We start from the raw sequence: 15,041 nt of genomic DNA on the forward strand, positions 1-15,041 counted from the left end.
TTTCTCGTGACTCAAATTTTCACGCATCTCTGAAATTTTTTAACAAACACATAAAGATCTGCAGTCTATTGATTAGATATCGATACGAGAGAAAGCTCATTTTAGGCAAGACATCACTGAGTTTCTCGGTTCGGACCACTGTGCGCGGCTGCTGGTCATAGAAATGTACGAGCTCGGATCGAAAGTCGTTCGACGAATCGCCGCGGTGTTGATCGCGAAAAAGGAGCGATGTCCGCGATTTTTCCGAGCCGTCACTCGACTCGTTTCCGAAACTGGGGCACGGTATCTCGGGATGAAACTCGTTTCTTTACTTGTACATCTCTCTCGCAGTCTCTCTCGCTGACTCCGCCCCCGTTCAGCGAATTTCGTGGTTAATCAACGCGCGACCCCATCGTTGACCTCGCCCCGGATTATTGAATCACGTCGCCGCGAATCTCACGGAGACGACCACGGAGACAGAGGCATGCTGTGGGCGGGGACAAGGAAGGAGCGTCTCCTGCCCCGGATAAGAAGCTATTTTGCTTTGTTGTCTCAGTTAATTAAACCGTAATGCTCGATCGTTGTTCTGCCGCAGGAGGCGGTGGAACTATCTCTCGCCTTTCGAGAGCCTCCTCGATCGAATTCACTTCACGGATCGACGCACCACCGCCCGTCAACGACTCGGTCTCCAAACAGCCCGCCCGAGCTGAAATTTAGAGGAATATTGTCAGACCTTGTTCCATTACCTGTTGGACGTTAAATCGTTTGCTATTTGCTCGCTCAAATGATTCTTTATTATCGAATATTAACACTAAATCTACCGAGCTCTAAAAGCTATTCAAGTGTTTTAACTTATAGAAATGACAAGGCTCTATTTATTTAAATCTCGTGCAATTTTTATTATAATATGTGCACGGATGAAAAAATTGGCTGTTTACTTTATCGGACTCAAAATTTGTGCATTTCGCCTATAAATTATGATGTATTTGGTACGTAATCCAGTAGATTTGTATCCAGGACGGCTGCAGATCGAAGTTTCGATCCTGTAGGATCAATGGTTCAGGAGTTATGCTTGCTGAAAGTTGAGCTATCTGCAGTGTTTTACAGGTAAGGCCGCCGCCATATTGGTAGTGACGGTCGTGCGCCGCTTACCGAATTGGTTATGATTGGGTCGGGGGAGGGGCAAACCAATATGGCGGCGCCTCTACCTATCAAAAACACTGCAGATTCCTCAACTTTCAGCAAGCATAGCTCCTGAATCATTAATCCTACAGGATCGAAACTTCGATTTGCAGCCGCCCCGGGTACAAATCTGCCGGATTACATACCAAATACATCATAATTTATAGGAGAAAAGCACAAATTTTGAGTCCGGTAAAGTTCTCCCAAAAAAAATCGAATCAATTTCAACATCATAATTTCAGTAATTATAAAATGAGAGATACAGAATCGGTCATTTGACCGGCAGCCGGAATAAAATAGAAAATTTTCTTTCTTAAACATGTTTATTAGGCTGGAAATTACGTAACAGTATTTTCTGAATTCTTCTAATGTTTTCACTGTTTTAAATTGCACTTACTTCTTCGTGCAAAATAGACATTTTCTGAATGAAATAGAGATTTGTTTCCTTCCTTAACATGTATAACAAGCTGAAAATTCTGTAACAGTATTTTTATATTCTCCTAATGTTTCATTGTTTCAAATTACACCTGCTCATATTTGTGATAAATGCATACAATCCGCTGTCTAGTTAATTCTTGTCGGGGGTTCATTTTATTGTGTCCAATCGAGATGAATATTTTTATAGTTTGATCCACAATGTGCAATCTGCTGTTTCAATTTTTATTAGAGCTGGAAAATTAATACTCTGCTGGGGAACTCGAGTTCATTATATTTCAGCAAGGTGTAGCTGCATTTTTTCGGTTGAACAAGGTGACACGGTACAGTTTATGACCGAGAAACCTCAGTCAGGCTTATAATCATGCCACAACTGTGTTTACAACTGAAACACCAACCGCATTCGCAACTGAATACTGATCCTCGCGCACAATCCAAATTGTAACCGCATTTACAATCGGAACCGCAACCGTATTTACGATCGGAACCTCGGCAACGCTCGCAGCGGAAACCGCCACCGCATTCACATGGAAATTAGAGGGAACATACGCATATATCAACGATTATTTTACCATAGCGACGCGGCAACGCGATCCACCGAGACAACTTTACACTTTGCAGAGCGAAAAGATTTTTCTCGAATCGATGTACGAGCTAGTTGTTCGCTCGAAATTCCTTCAAAGTTGAGATAAATATCCTGTAAAGGTTGGCTATATGGTTTATAATACCTTTTTCGTTTGAAGTAACAGCTTCTTCGAAGCTGAAGGCACGGGTTTAATATACCAGAGCCATAATATTTGTGCAGCTCTCTGAGAAATTTAAGCCAAATTTCATGCTTCATGTCGTTCGGTTAATGACAGGAGTCTGCGACAGACAGCTTTAGACTTACTTCTTTCCAAGCCGCTTATGGTTTTAGGGGAGCGAAGAAATTACCAAGTGCCACCGTGTGGAGAGTGAAAAATAAGATGAAAACGTAATTACCCGTCGCGAAATTCTCTACCCTCCTGTTGTCTTGATGAAATAGTAAAAGTTGCTTTTCACTGCTTTTTTATTTGCACTTTTGACGAACATTTAAAAAATACATCTTCTGTATAATAACGCAAAAATTCTCATTTCCAAGAGCTCAAACTGTGAAGGAGTGTTAAAATATTAATGGGGGTTGTTGTACGTCTTATTGCACAATTGAGCATTTTTTAATTCACGAAAGTCTACTCTTCAATTGAAATAAAAAAAGCAAGCGAAAAAATATTAAATAGTTTAATATATTTATTAAATTGTACGAATTTCTTCATTTCCGAGGTCCATGGACATTTAGGAAACAACGAGAAAGTTCATTTTAGGCAAAAGTCAATGAATTTCTAATAAAACTTGCTTTCCACTATTTTTTTATTCGGACTTCTGATGAAAAAATTTACAAATATATCTTTTGTATAATAGCGCAAAAATTCATGTTTAGATCTGAACAATTCCCATTTCCAAGAGGCACGGTACTCTCAAAGGAGTGTTCAGATATTAACCCTTTGCACTCGTAGCAATTTAAATTCCAAAATCAAGATATTTCTTTCAACCCAGATCATTTGTGTTCGACGTAATCTTTTTTACATTGTGCACATAAAATTGAACCTGTTTTCTTATATAACAGTTGAGCTTTTTACATTTTATAGAATACAGAAAAATTTAATAGTGTTAAAACTGTTTTGAATAATGGTATGGCAATTTTTAGTGGCGCCTCAGACTTGTCATTCGAGTGCAAAGGGTTAATGGGGGTTATTGTACGTGATTGGCGCTTTTCAAATAAATGGCTCGATTATCCGCGAAAATTTCTGTGGAAAAGTTTTTTGATTTTGACACAAAATTCATCACTTTGCCGAACTATGCGTCGTCGGAGTAAAATCGCAATTACACCGCTCCTCGGAATTCATTCACCCCTGTAATTATGCGTCGCGTTAATGTCTTCGCGATTCCCATAGCTACACTGTTGCGAAACACCGCGATGGCGCGGTGGGAACCGTGGGATTTGGAGATGGCGGATTAATTGAATCGCGCCGCGCCGTGGAATATTCCCGTAGAGAGCAGAGCCGCGAAGGAACTACGTCCGTGATTCCAACGATTATTGAGAATCTGCTTTGAAATTTCGCTGCTCGCTGATCCGATTGAAATTAATTCCTCGAATTCCAACGATATCTGGCTATTCCCCCGCAGCGCAGTGTACCGAATGGCTATTCTAGATGGGAAAATGTCATGTCAGAGAAGTAGATATAACTTTCACATATTCTTCTTCGAGAATGTTTACAGCAGAACTAGCAAGTCTCAAAGAATCCCGTCTTGAATTTTTTATTGCATCAAGTTATATAATTTTTATACCAGTTGACAAAACACATCTTTTGAATTCTCGTTATTGGCCTAGCTAAAAAAAAGTAGTAAAAATCTCAATTTTTACTATTCTTTTTCACTATTCAAGTCGAAATGCATTTTTTCAACATATTTTTTACACACCATTTAGTAAACTAATTTTTCTAGCCTTGCAGAGAAATTGAAGTCGTTTGGCCCATTCATAAAAAAAGTTGTTCTGATTTGAAGTGCGTGGAATCAGTTACGATTCTTACTGTATGTATGTTATTAATTTCCTTTAAACCGAGATGAAATTCTATGTTGGTTTTGTTAATGTATAGTTATTGGAGAACATGCAGGTATACGACAAATATAAATTTTCACCTTTTTTTAGGAAATTAGGAACTACAAAAAAGGTTCTAATTACTGAAACCGTAAAATAAATCGTGGGACAAAGGGGTTAAGCATCGTTGCAGTATCGAGAAATGAGAATGTGCACCCCGCACCCTAGCACCCCTTTCGTTTGATTGTTTTACGTCGCTTCTACAACTGCTATGGTTATTATCTACCCCCCCCCCCCCTAAATGTACCAAAATCGATGTAGTCGCGGAGAACGATCTTTACTTGTTGTAATGGTGTTAGCGATTGACGAGAGCAATTGTTTTTCTCCGTAGACATCAGGTACAGCTATGTGGTGGACCAGCAACCGATCGGCCGCCTGTTGTTCAGGCAATTCTGCCAGGACAAGAAGCCGGCCTACCATCGGTACAATCTCTTTCTGGACGCGATCGAGAAGTACGAGATCGAGATGGACGAGAATCGCACCGAGCTGGCGAAGGACCTGTTTGAGCAGTACCTGAAGAGAGAGGGCTCGGAGGTCGTCGACATCCTGAACAACTCGTTGATAGCTCAGTGCGAGGAAAGACTCGGCACCGGTGGGAAGGAGCTCTTTGTCGAGATCGCACAGACCGTGAAGAACTTCCTGGCGGGAGAGCCTTTTTCAGCTTTCCAAACTAGCTTCTATTTCTATAGGTAATCCCCGAGTCCTGATAGCCTTCCCCCATACCATCCCTGGTCATTATAGACATCATTCATTCCTTATCATCGCGTCTGATACCTCTCGAAAGCTTTCAACTCGAAATTTCACTGTATTATACCGAGCACTTTGCCGATCCAGCGCGTTCGTTACTCCGACGACATGATTAAAAAGCCATTTTTGTCTCGTCAACATTCCTACGAGCTTGTATTATGACTCCGTTACTTTCCTCGTTGGTTAAAGCTGACGCTGTTGTTTTTCTGTGATGTCCTTATTTGCAACGACTCTAATTCGAGCCTGTAGATATTTTTATGTTTGTCAACTTGGATGAAGATATCCAGTGTACTCGTTAGCGCCATGATCTTCGCGTGACCTTGAATGCCCTTTGAAAAGACGCTGTTGTTCCTCTGTAATGTCCTTTTTTCTTTGCAACGTTTCTAATTCGAGGCTATAAATATTTTTATACTTTCCTACTTGCTTTTAGATGTACGGTGTACTCATTAACGCCATGATCTTCACGTGACCTTGAATGTCCTTTAGAAAGCTTTCAATGACCTCGAAGAGCATGACCTTCAAAATATTTTCTTGCTTATCATAATATTTGTCTCTCGGAGACAATGTTTCCAAAATGTTGGAAATAATGGGTTTCTGCAAATACATTGGATATACGATCGTGGTCCAATTTTGTGATATATGTATTAAACCGCCATCGACTCTTATTTGTCATTGTAGCGTATCAATTTTATTTATACCTGAAACGAACATCCAATATATGTTAACCCATTATATATTCGCCATCATTTGTAAAATAATTACTTGTTGCCGTTTATCAGATAGCTGGAGCACAATGAGTCATTAGTATAATGAATGCCTCGTTACGATTTGTTCTCAGAAACGGAAATTATTGATGACTCGATCCGATACACAGTGACCCATAAAACTGCCTCGTATTCAAGTCTATTCAATTTCATTTTGTCAGACTCGTAACAATTACAGTGCTGATCAAGAATTGCGAAAATTTTTCGACTTGGAACAAAAGACGTTTCTTTTGAATCTACGTTGAAATGCCTAGACAAAGTACGTAGGGGTTTTTCAAATTTTCGAATGCCTGCTATTTCCGCAAAAATCGATATTCTCAAAAATCCCTACGCACCTCTCTAGACATTTTAATGTAGACTCGAAGGAAGTTCTTTTTGTCGTCTAGGTAAAAAAATGTGGATGCTAGATGCCAGGCCCTCAGGAGCACCTTCAAAAAGTATATTAGGTTCCGTAATCGGTAGCGCCGTCATTTTTCGGATCGAAAAAATACAAAATATAATTTTTCAAGTATCTCGAGATACGTTGCAAACAGTAATTCGACTTTATGTTAAATTATTTTTTAATAGGTTTTGCTGTCCAAATTCACCTATTAAAAATGAATACTTTATTTGCAAAAGGATGAGGTAAACTTTACTTTATCGTACTCAAAATTTGTGCCTTTCTCCTATAAATTATGATGTATTTGGTATGTAACCCAGTAGATTTGTACCAGGGGCAGCTGCAGATCGAAATTTCGATCCTGTAGGATCAATGGTTCAGGAGTTATGCTTGCTTAAAGTTGTGCATTTGTCAGTGTTTTTGACAGGTAAGGGCGCCGCCATATTGATTTGTAGTGACAACCGCGAGCCACTTACCGAGCAGAGAACCGCCGGTCCTTGCCTCCTCGACCTAATCACCAACCAACTCAGTAAGCGGCGCGCGACCGTCACTACCAATATGGCGGTGCCCTTACCTGTCAAAAACACTGCAGATTTCTCAACTTTAAGCAAGCATAACTCCTGAACCATTAATCCTACAGGATCGAAACTTCGATCTGCAGCCGCCCCGGGTACAAATCTACTGTATTACATACCAAATACATCATAATTCATAGGAAAAAGGCACAAATTTCGAGTCCGGTAAAGTTAGGAGCAGCCAAAGGATGAATTGGGAGTGCAAAACCTGTATACCGATCAAATATCTACGGAATACATACTGATAAACAGACCAGCGGATTTTATGCATTTATAACAAAAACAAGTGTAAACATTCGAAGAATTTGAAAACAGTGTTACGATAATTTCGACCTACATGTTAAACATATGAAGAAAGAGAATAAATTTCTATTTCGCCGCAGTCGGTTGCAAATCATTTGAAAACTGTTTATTCTGCATAAAGATCCGCTGTCCAATCTAACAAAACTTCACACCAACGGAATGCGTCCATTTCCTTTTCAGGTATCTTCAATGGAAATGGCTGGAGGCTCAGCCGGTGACGTACAAGACGTTCCGGATGTACAGGGTGCTGGGCAAGGGTGGCTTCGGCGAGGTGTGTGCGTGTCAGGTGCGAGCAACAGGTAAAATGTACGCGTGCAAGAAGTTGGAGAAGAAGCGTATCAAGAAGAGGAAAGGCGAAGCGATGGTTCTGATCGAGAAGAACATCCTGCAGAAGATCAACTCGAAATTCGTAGTCTCGTTGGCGTACGCTTACGAGACGAAGGACGCGCTGTGTCTGGTGTTGACGATTATGAACGGCGGGGACCTGAAATTCCACATCTACAACATGGGCGGGGAGCCTGGGTTCGATATAAACCGCGCGAGGTTTTACGCGGCTGAAGTAGTCTGCGGTTTGGAACACTTGCACCTTCAGGGGATCGTCTACAGGGACTGCAAGCCGGAGAACATACTGCTGGACGATCATGGTCACGTGAGGATCTCGGACCTCGGGCTCGCCGTCGAGATCACCGAGGGAGACATGGTGAGGGGTCGCGTGGGCACGGTAGGCTACATGGCGCCGGAAGTGATCGACAATGAGAAGTACACGTTTTCGCCAGATTGGTTCAGCTTCGGTTGTCTTTTGTACGAGATGATTGAAGGCCAGGCCCCGTTCCGAGCCAGGAAGGAGAAAGTCAAGAGGGAGGAGGTCGATCGGAGAGTGAAGGAGGATCAGGAAAGGTACTCGCCGAAGTTCACCGAGGAGGCGAAGAGCCTCTGCCAACAGCTGCTGAAGAAGAGCCCGAAGAACCGGCTCGGGTGCAAGTGCGGCAGACACGGCGCCAAGGAAGTCAAGCTTCACAGCTTCTTCCAGTGCTTGAACTGGAAGAGGGTCGAGGCCGGTATGTGGGAACCGCCGTTTGTGCCGGATGTGAGTAGGTGTCGTTCAAATCGATTCTATTGTGCCCTTGCGTCATCATGTGTCCCTATTTCGGAAAACTTCTTCGGTACTCTCTGCGGCGAACATTATTCACCAAGTATTCTAGCCTATTTTATCGTAGTTCAGAATGTTAGGAATTTGGTAACGAAATTGGCAAGCCTGCGAGAAAATAACTTCAGAATCCTGCTGTTACGTCGTCGACACCCTGTACATACTTCAGATAACTGCATAAGTTCGTGCCCGATTTGAAAATAAACTTCAATGGTTAAATTTTAAAGAATACATCTTTATAAAGTTTGCGACATCTACGAAAAACGGCCACGGGCTTATACAATCATCTAATAGTATAATGCTGGATCAGCAATGATCATCGGTGGACAGCATAAAGATCCATAGTCCATTGATACATAACTAGGCGATCTAGGGTAGCTAAATAGCGTCTGTGGTCGTGCTCATTAGGCTCGCAAACGTGAGATACAGTTGACTCGATTCTAAATGCTAGAGCGGTAATCTGGGTTAGGTTTGTGGATCTGTTTTCAACAGAGACCATAATGGCGGTTCTATTTTGCTTGCAGCCGCACGCGGTGTACGCTAAGGACGTCCTGGACATAGAACAGTTCTCGACGGTAAAGGGTGTCAATTTGGACGCGACCGACGACACCTTCTACAGCAAATTCAATACCGGCAGCGTGTCCATCCCCTGGCAATACGAGGTAAGTCGTTTAACGATCAGGATGGTCGTCAGGGTAGGGTGGTCCTTATTTCACGCCTCTCAATTTTTTCTGGTGTTGAAAAATCTGAAAAAAGATTTGTGACCGGTATAGTGAAATACCCACCCTATTCTCTAATCTATATGTATCCAAAGGCTTCGAAGAGCACGTCAGCCGGCGTTTATCGCTCGCGCCAAAACGGCTCGGTCCACTTACACCCGGAAAATATGGTCCGCCCAAAGTGTTCTTTTGCGTCAGAGCCGGCAAGTGGACCTCTCTATCGCCGCTTTTATTTAACCGAATCCCCGTTCGAGCTTTCAAAGTGAACCCTATCGCCCCCCCCCCTCCCCTTCCTCCGATCGGCTTTCGCTCCAGCTTATCGCTGGGAAGATTGACTGGCCTTTGATAAAAAGGTGCACTGTCTTCCGTCAAAAGGAGACACGCCAACCGTAAAATCTCTTTTCCCGTTTCAGATGATAGAGACTGAGTGTTTTAAGGAGCTAAACGTGCTAGGCCCTAACAACACACCAACTCCCGACCTACTGATTAATCATCCACCGCCTAACAATGAGAACAGAGGCTGCTTCCCGTTCAGGAGACAGGTGAATCTCTATTTACTCCGGGGGACTGTTCAAACTAGTTCAGTGCATATGCTTGAACCTGGTCTGCATTGACGAGCATTATACAAACAGTATACACGTGTCTCTGTTTAAATGAATGTATAAATGAAATTAATCAGAAATAATGTCTGTCAGTGTTGCCCAGACACGAGCATAGACAAACCAAACTAGTTGAGTGCATATGCTTGAATCTGGTCTGCATTGACGAGCATTATACAAACAGTATAGACGTGTCTCTGTTTAAATGAATGTATAAATGAAATTAATCAGAAATAATGTCTGTCAGTGTTGACCAGACACGAGCATAGAGAAACCAAACTAGTTCAGTGCACGTGCTTGAGCCTGGTCTGCATTGACGAGGACAATATACAAACAGTATAGAGATTTCTCTCCAAAAATTCTTTCTAAAAATGTATAAATGAAATTAATCAGAAATAATGTGCGTCAGTGTTGACCAGACACGAGCACAGACAAGCCCGAACTAGTGTTCCTAATCGGTTGGTGTTAAGACCGCATGGTTTCTGGTTTCCAGAAAAAGCAGAGCGCCCGCACAAGACAGATCCCTCTTTCAGAGTGCCATTTGCTGGAGCTGTCCCAGAGCCAGAACTCGGAGTTACCAGCCAGCTGATCCAAGATGAACGCGAGTAGTCTGAATCAACCGACGCCGTCGTCGTTGCGACGACGTCGCTGTGGACGACGTCGACGGGCGCTGAGATGCTGCCCCAAGCTGCTTTGAACAAGAGAACAGCTTCATGGTGTCAGCTACCAACGCGGATACGCCGCGTGTTCGCGCTCGTCCGTGGAGAAATGCGAGCGTCAACATCATCGATACGGTTAAACACATTTTTCTCAGGTTTCTCGAGGCAGACAGAGATTCGTGGGTTCACAGGAATCGGTCAGTCTTGCAGGTTACTCGATCACATCAGAGATAGCATGAGATTTCTAATCTTCCTTTTTTTCTAACCATTTGAAGCCGTATTTGAACGAGTCAGACTCGTGATAACGATTTTAAATGAAACAAATTAAATTGTCCTTTTTGGAAAGGATCAGTTTTTCTACTCGTGCCGTTTCTCCTGTTCCGCAATCTGCAACTATACGTGTAGCATCGAAACATAATTTGTCACAGAGGTAGACAATGTGCCGTACGCGTGTGCACACTGCGTTGAATACATGGACACATGGATCTTTCAGTTTAGGGGTTGTTACACTGGTCTGTTAGCCTCTGAACCGTTCGTTTTGATACGAGAGACATATCTCTGATCGCCTATCGTTTCTAGTATGCTGTTTTTGCATAGTTTGTTCGATGTGTGTTCATGTATCTAAGTACATTTGCGAAGAATACTTGTGAGCGAGCAACGGAGGGTTGGATCATGGCCTATGGATCATGCTTCAATATACAATGCTCCACTATATATCGATAATTGCGTCTGAAGTTAACGATGTCTGACAAAGTTCCTAACTAGTCCAAGATTCTCCAAGCAACTGAGATCCTTCCAATATGAACAATACAACTGGTGATGACAAAGAAATAATGTCGTAAGATACAGCAAAGCTAACTCCTACAATTGGCACTCGGTATCAAAAATTGATGATTAGACTGCGGATCTTTAAAATTAGCAATGTTCGCATTGACTGCAGGTTGCAGAAGCCTTCTTTTAATTCTCCTATCAAGCTGAAACTAACATATTGATGTCCTTAAATATTTTTAACACGTCCACTGTTTTAAATTGTACGTGCCCATTTCTGTCATAAGTGAATAAAATCCGCAGTCTATAGATGAACAATGTTACGAGTCAAAATGTAGGGGATAGAGAAGTCCAGGAGAATAAGCGTAGCCTAATTGAACCGAAAATACAGCGAGCTAGCTTCAGACTGGGAAGGTCCAACAATCTCTGTGCATATTAAACATTTGCCACATGTATTTCCGCGTATGTACTTAGCGCAATCAGTGCACACGATGACATTAACGAATAGTGCGCTCATAAAGATTACATCACCGTGGGAATTATACATTGGAAACAATGAACATTATTGCGAAAATGTTTGTAATACATTCCAAGCTGAGCTTGGGACAAACCGGAGTCGCTCGATACAATTAAAGGATTCGCCCATTCGAAACAGCCTTTCAGAAAATACGAGATATTTAATCGGTATATATATATCTTTATATACAAGGTGTCCTCTAAAGTAGAGGCGCTATCCTGTATAGAGACTAGAGAATTATATGAATAATCGCTCTGGTCAATTCAACAGCGTATCCTTTAATTGTCTCGAGTACTCTCGAAGTGATCGTCTGCCTAAGTTTTCAACGGTTAGCCTAGGGAATTCTGCATTTTGATGATACGTTCGTTTCCCGACAGAATCGTTCTTTTGCTGTACAGAAATTCTCCCCGTTCGATTAAATACGACTAATTTTAAACGACGCGAAACCCGTCCTGAGATACGCACAAGAAGATTAGCGATTCGATTATCACGTCGAGTGATTTCGGATCGAGAGAGAGAGAGAGGCTGTGGATCACGATCGAGGGTCTCGTGATCTACAACACATGGTCTAATTGGAGAAAAGATGAATCGCACAGATGACGAAGCGTACAAGAACAGGCACATATACTTGAGAATATATTTATACAAAATGCCAAGAGAAACGCAACGCTTGTAGATGGAACTCTTTTTTATTTCTGTCGAGAATTGATAACGAAGTATAATAACGAAGGGGTGTTAGCGCATCTCCTTCTCGTAAATTTAACAACAAAAAATAATGGGGGGATTGTATTATATGTCACTATATCGAGGCAAGTCTTACCATATGTTACGAATCGACCGACGAACGAACGAACGTGAAATTACAATTTTTGTACAAATTATTTTCACTGTACAGCGCACGAATATTCAATTCGATAGGTTTTTGACGTTTTTTAATTAGTGACGAGCCGTTCAACAGTGTTTTACTGTTAGTATATATGTTAGTTGTTAGGTGTTCGCTCGCCGGTCGACTCGATCGTAATATTTATGTACCATTGCGTATTTAAAAAGAGAAAAAAAGGCGTACACGTGTAAGCGGTAACGATCTAGTAATTTAAACGTATTATTAATTAATCCACGAATTACGGTGCGACCTCCTATCGATTAATCGCGGTATCATATCTATCATTCGCCGCGGTTCTACCTGCGAACGTTCGTCAGAATTGGATCCATAGATCTCGAGGATCGTGAGAACGTTCGTTGGTCGAATCTCGGAATCTTTCAATCGCTCATGATACACCGTGTCACTCGTACAAATTGCGGTATAGTTCTCATTGGATGATCATCAAACGCGACCTCGCAACCGGAAGTGCTCCGTGGTCCACGAACCGGAAGCTAAGGTGTCAGGTTATCACGCGCGCGGTTTCTCGAGTCGTCAAGATGGTTACGAACGTAGCGACGTAATTTTGCATTACTCCGTATATCGTAAGGCTAGCGTTAAACAATGAATCATTATCGGGGGAAGAAGATGTGTCGCGGGGATTGAGGTAGTTTGATCTTTCGTTGCGTCACGCCGCCATATTGCTGGCCTGAATACTTCCGACTTACATAAAGAATCTCACGCGGGATGGCGGTACAGCGCTCGGGTCATTATTCGAACAGTATGAATAATTCTTATACTATCTTCCTGTTTCTTTAGTGCGATTCTTACACAGAACCTTTTAGGTCTATTTTATGCTTTTACCATTTTTATTTGATCTCTTTAATACGTCTTGTTGAATGCATAACAGTTTTCGATCTATTCAAGGTTGTTTTACATTTTAGAAAAATTTACTTGATCGCCTTCTTTCGACAATATTTAAGCTGCATGGCTCAACTGAGGATTGTAGAGAATTAATTTTATTAATTGAAAGATTCTCTTTATTAAAGTTTTACTTAATATTAAAAGCAAAGGCGTAATATTTATATTTGTTAGACTTTGTTTAAAATCTTCATTACGAGTCTAACTCGTTAAAATACAGCGTGGGGTTGCAGCAGTCGCCACTAAGAATTGCTATACCATTATTCAAAATATTGTTTAGATTATTAATATACTGTGGATCTTTATACAAAATGAAATTTGTCTACACAGATTGCAAGAAACAGAAACTAAATTGAACGTAGGAGAAATCATATATCAACAAGTTTGAATTTCATCTACTCAATTTTGCTATAAATGCATGAAATCCGCTGTCTGTTCATCAAGTTTCTTGGAAAGGAAGGATAATGACCCGAGGGCCGCGCGTAGATCCTCTCAGTGCTTTCAACTGTGATTATTTCCGATGTCCTCCAAAACCGTGTATTAATTTATTAACAATTCACCGAGCTGTCTGTTGGCGACCGTGGCCAACGAGGAAAGACGACGGATGCTCGCGCGTGTCTTTTGCTCAAAAGAGAAACACAGAAGAGATAACGGAACTCGTTTTGTATACCCTATGTAAGTACCTCGAATTCTGGTGGACAGATGTCCTGCTATCTCGTTTTAGCCATCGTCGCGATACGTAGTTAGTTTTCTTCGTAGCGTTCGTTTTCTCGTTTCACCTCGGAGTGGGAGGTGAAGGGAAACGTCTCTTCGTCCTTTCGCCAGTCTCTTTCTTTCTTTTCTACATTGTAAATTACATACTTAAGGGATTTCAACGTTGTTTCTGTACCGTGTCTTCTCGTTTCTGCTTTTTTCTTTTTAAGTCGTCTCACGCGATACCGGGAACGAGTGTTTGTTTTTAGCGGACAGGGATGAAGCGACGACGCGAATAACAGTGGGTGGAAAAAAGATTAAGAAGAGATCATTCCAGTAGTTTTGTTTTTTCTTTCTCTTTGCGCAAGCGTCCGACTGTGGAACCATTTTTATCGTCTCTTTTAAGTGCAATGTTGAGGGAGTGTGCTTGCGGGTGGCCATCTTGGGGGGCATTCTTGCTGAATCAGTTGCACAGGAGTAACTGGAAGCCCGCTAATTTTTGCAATCAGATCTGAAAATGCTTTCTTGAGATTAGAGTTTGATATTAGTTCACGCGAATGCGCTCGAACATTTCATTCGAATCAATAGCTGTTTATTTATTACAGTTTTTAGGATAGTAAGCTCTGAACAAATTTTACAATTAAGCAATTGCGAAGCTTTAAAGAATATTAAGGCATCGCAAACGAAGAAAATCTATTGGGACGGAAAACCTGCCCTGTATTTGAAACGTTGTATACAGTTTTTAAGAAACAGTAAGCTTCGAATGAATCTTGGAAATTCTCATTTAATTTTTAAGGTACCGGATGAAGGACAAAATCCATTGGAATGGAAAATTGTTCTTGAAAATCTGTCCGTTTTGAATGTTGAGAGCAATTCTTTTGAAGAAGTAAGCTCGGAATGAATCTTACGATTAAAACAATGAGAAGTTTCATGAAATACCGATTTATATGTATATTTAGGTATGAGGAGAGATTGTTCATACGCGAAGCAACTTCTCTTATTCCTGTGCAATTATTTAAACTATCAATTGTAAGAGGACACTGAACGATCCTCGAAGTCTCTAATAAGCATTATGCGGCGAGCTAATCGTAAGCACGTAAACGTTCTGTTTTTGTACATAC

The 15,041-nt window shown here is 41.5% G+C and overlaps 1 protein-coding gene across 3 annotated transcripts in view; it reads left to right on the forward strand.

Moving 5' to 3' along the window:
• The window catches only part of Gprk2 (G protein-coupled receptor kinase 2), a 34,520-nt gene extending 19,844 nt beyond the window's left edge, over window positions 1-14,676 (forward strand). Inside the window, exons 3-7 of one of the 3 annotated variants that reach the window (XM_076439549.1) lie at window positions 4,602-4,959; window positions 7,219-8,125; window positions 8,710-8,847; window positions 9,318-9,446; window positions 9,997-14,676. In XM_076439549.1, the coding sequence (XP_076295664.1) occupies window positions 4,602-4,959; window positions 7,219-8,125; window positions 8,710-8,847; window positions 9,318-9,446; window positions 9,997-10,092 (1,628 nt within the window). In that variant the 3' untranslated portion in view covers window positions 10,093-14,676. Of the gene's footprint in view, window positions 1-4,601; window positions 4,960-7,218; window positions 8,130-8,709; window positions 8,848-9,317; window positions 9,447-9,996 lie in introns of those variants that run through there. The other 2 variants (XM_076439550.1, XR_013010566.1) reach the window with 2 other exon arrangements.
• Window positions 14,677-15,041: the final 365 nt, after the last annotated feature.

Source organism: Lasioglossum baleicum, chromosome 15 (genome assembly GCF_051020765.1).
Source record: "Lasioglossum baleicum chromosome 15, iyLasBale1, whole genome shotgun sequence".
Lineage (NCBI taxonomy): Eukaryota > Metazoa > Arthropoda > Insecta > Hymenoptera > Halictidae > Lasioglossum > Lasioglossum baleicum.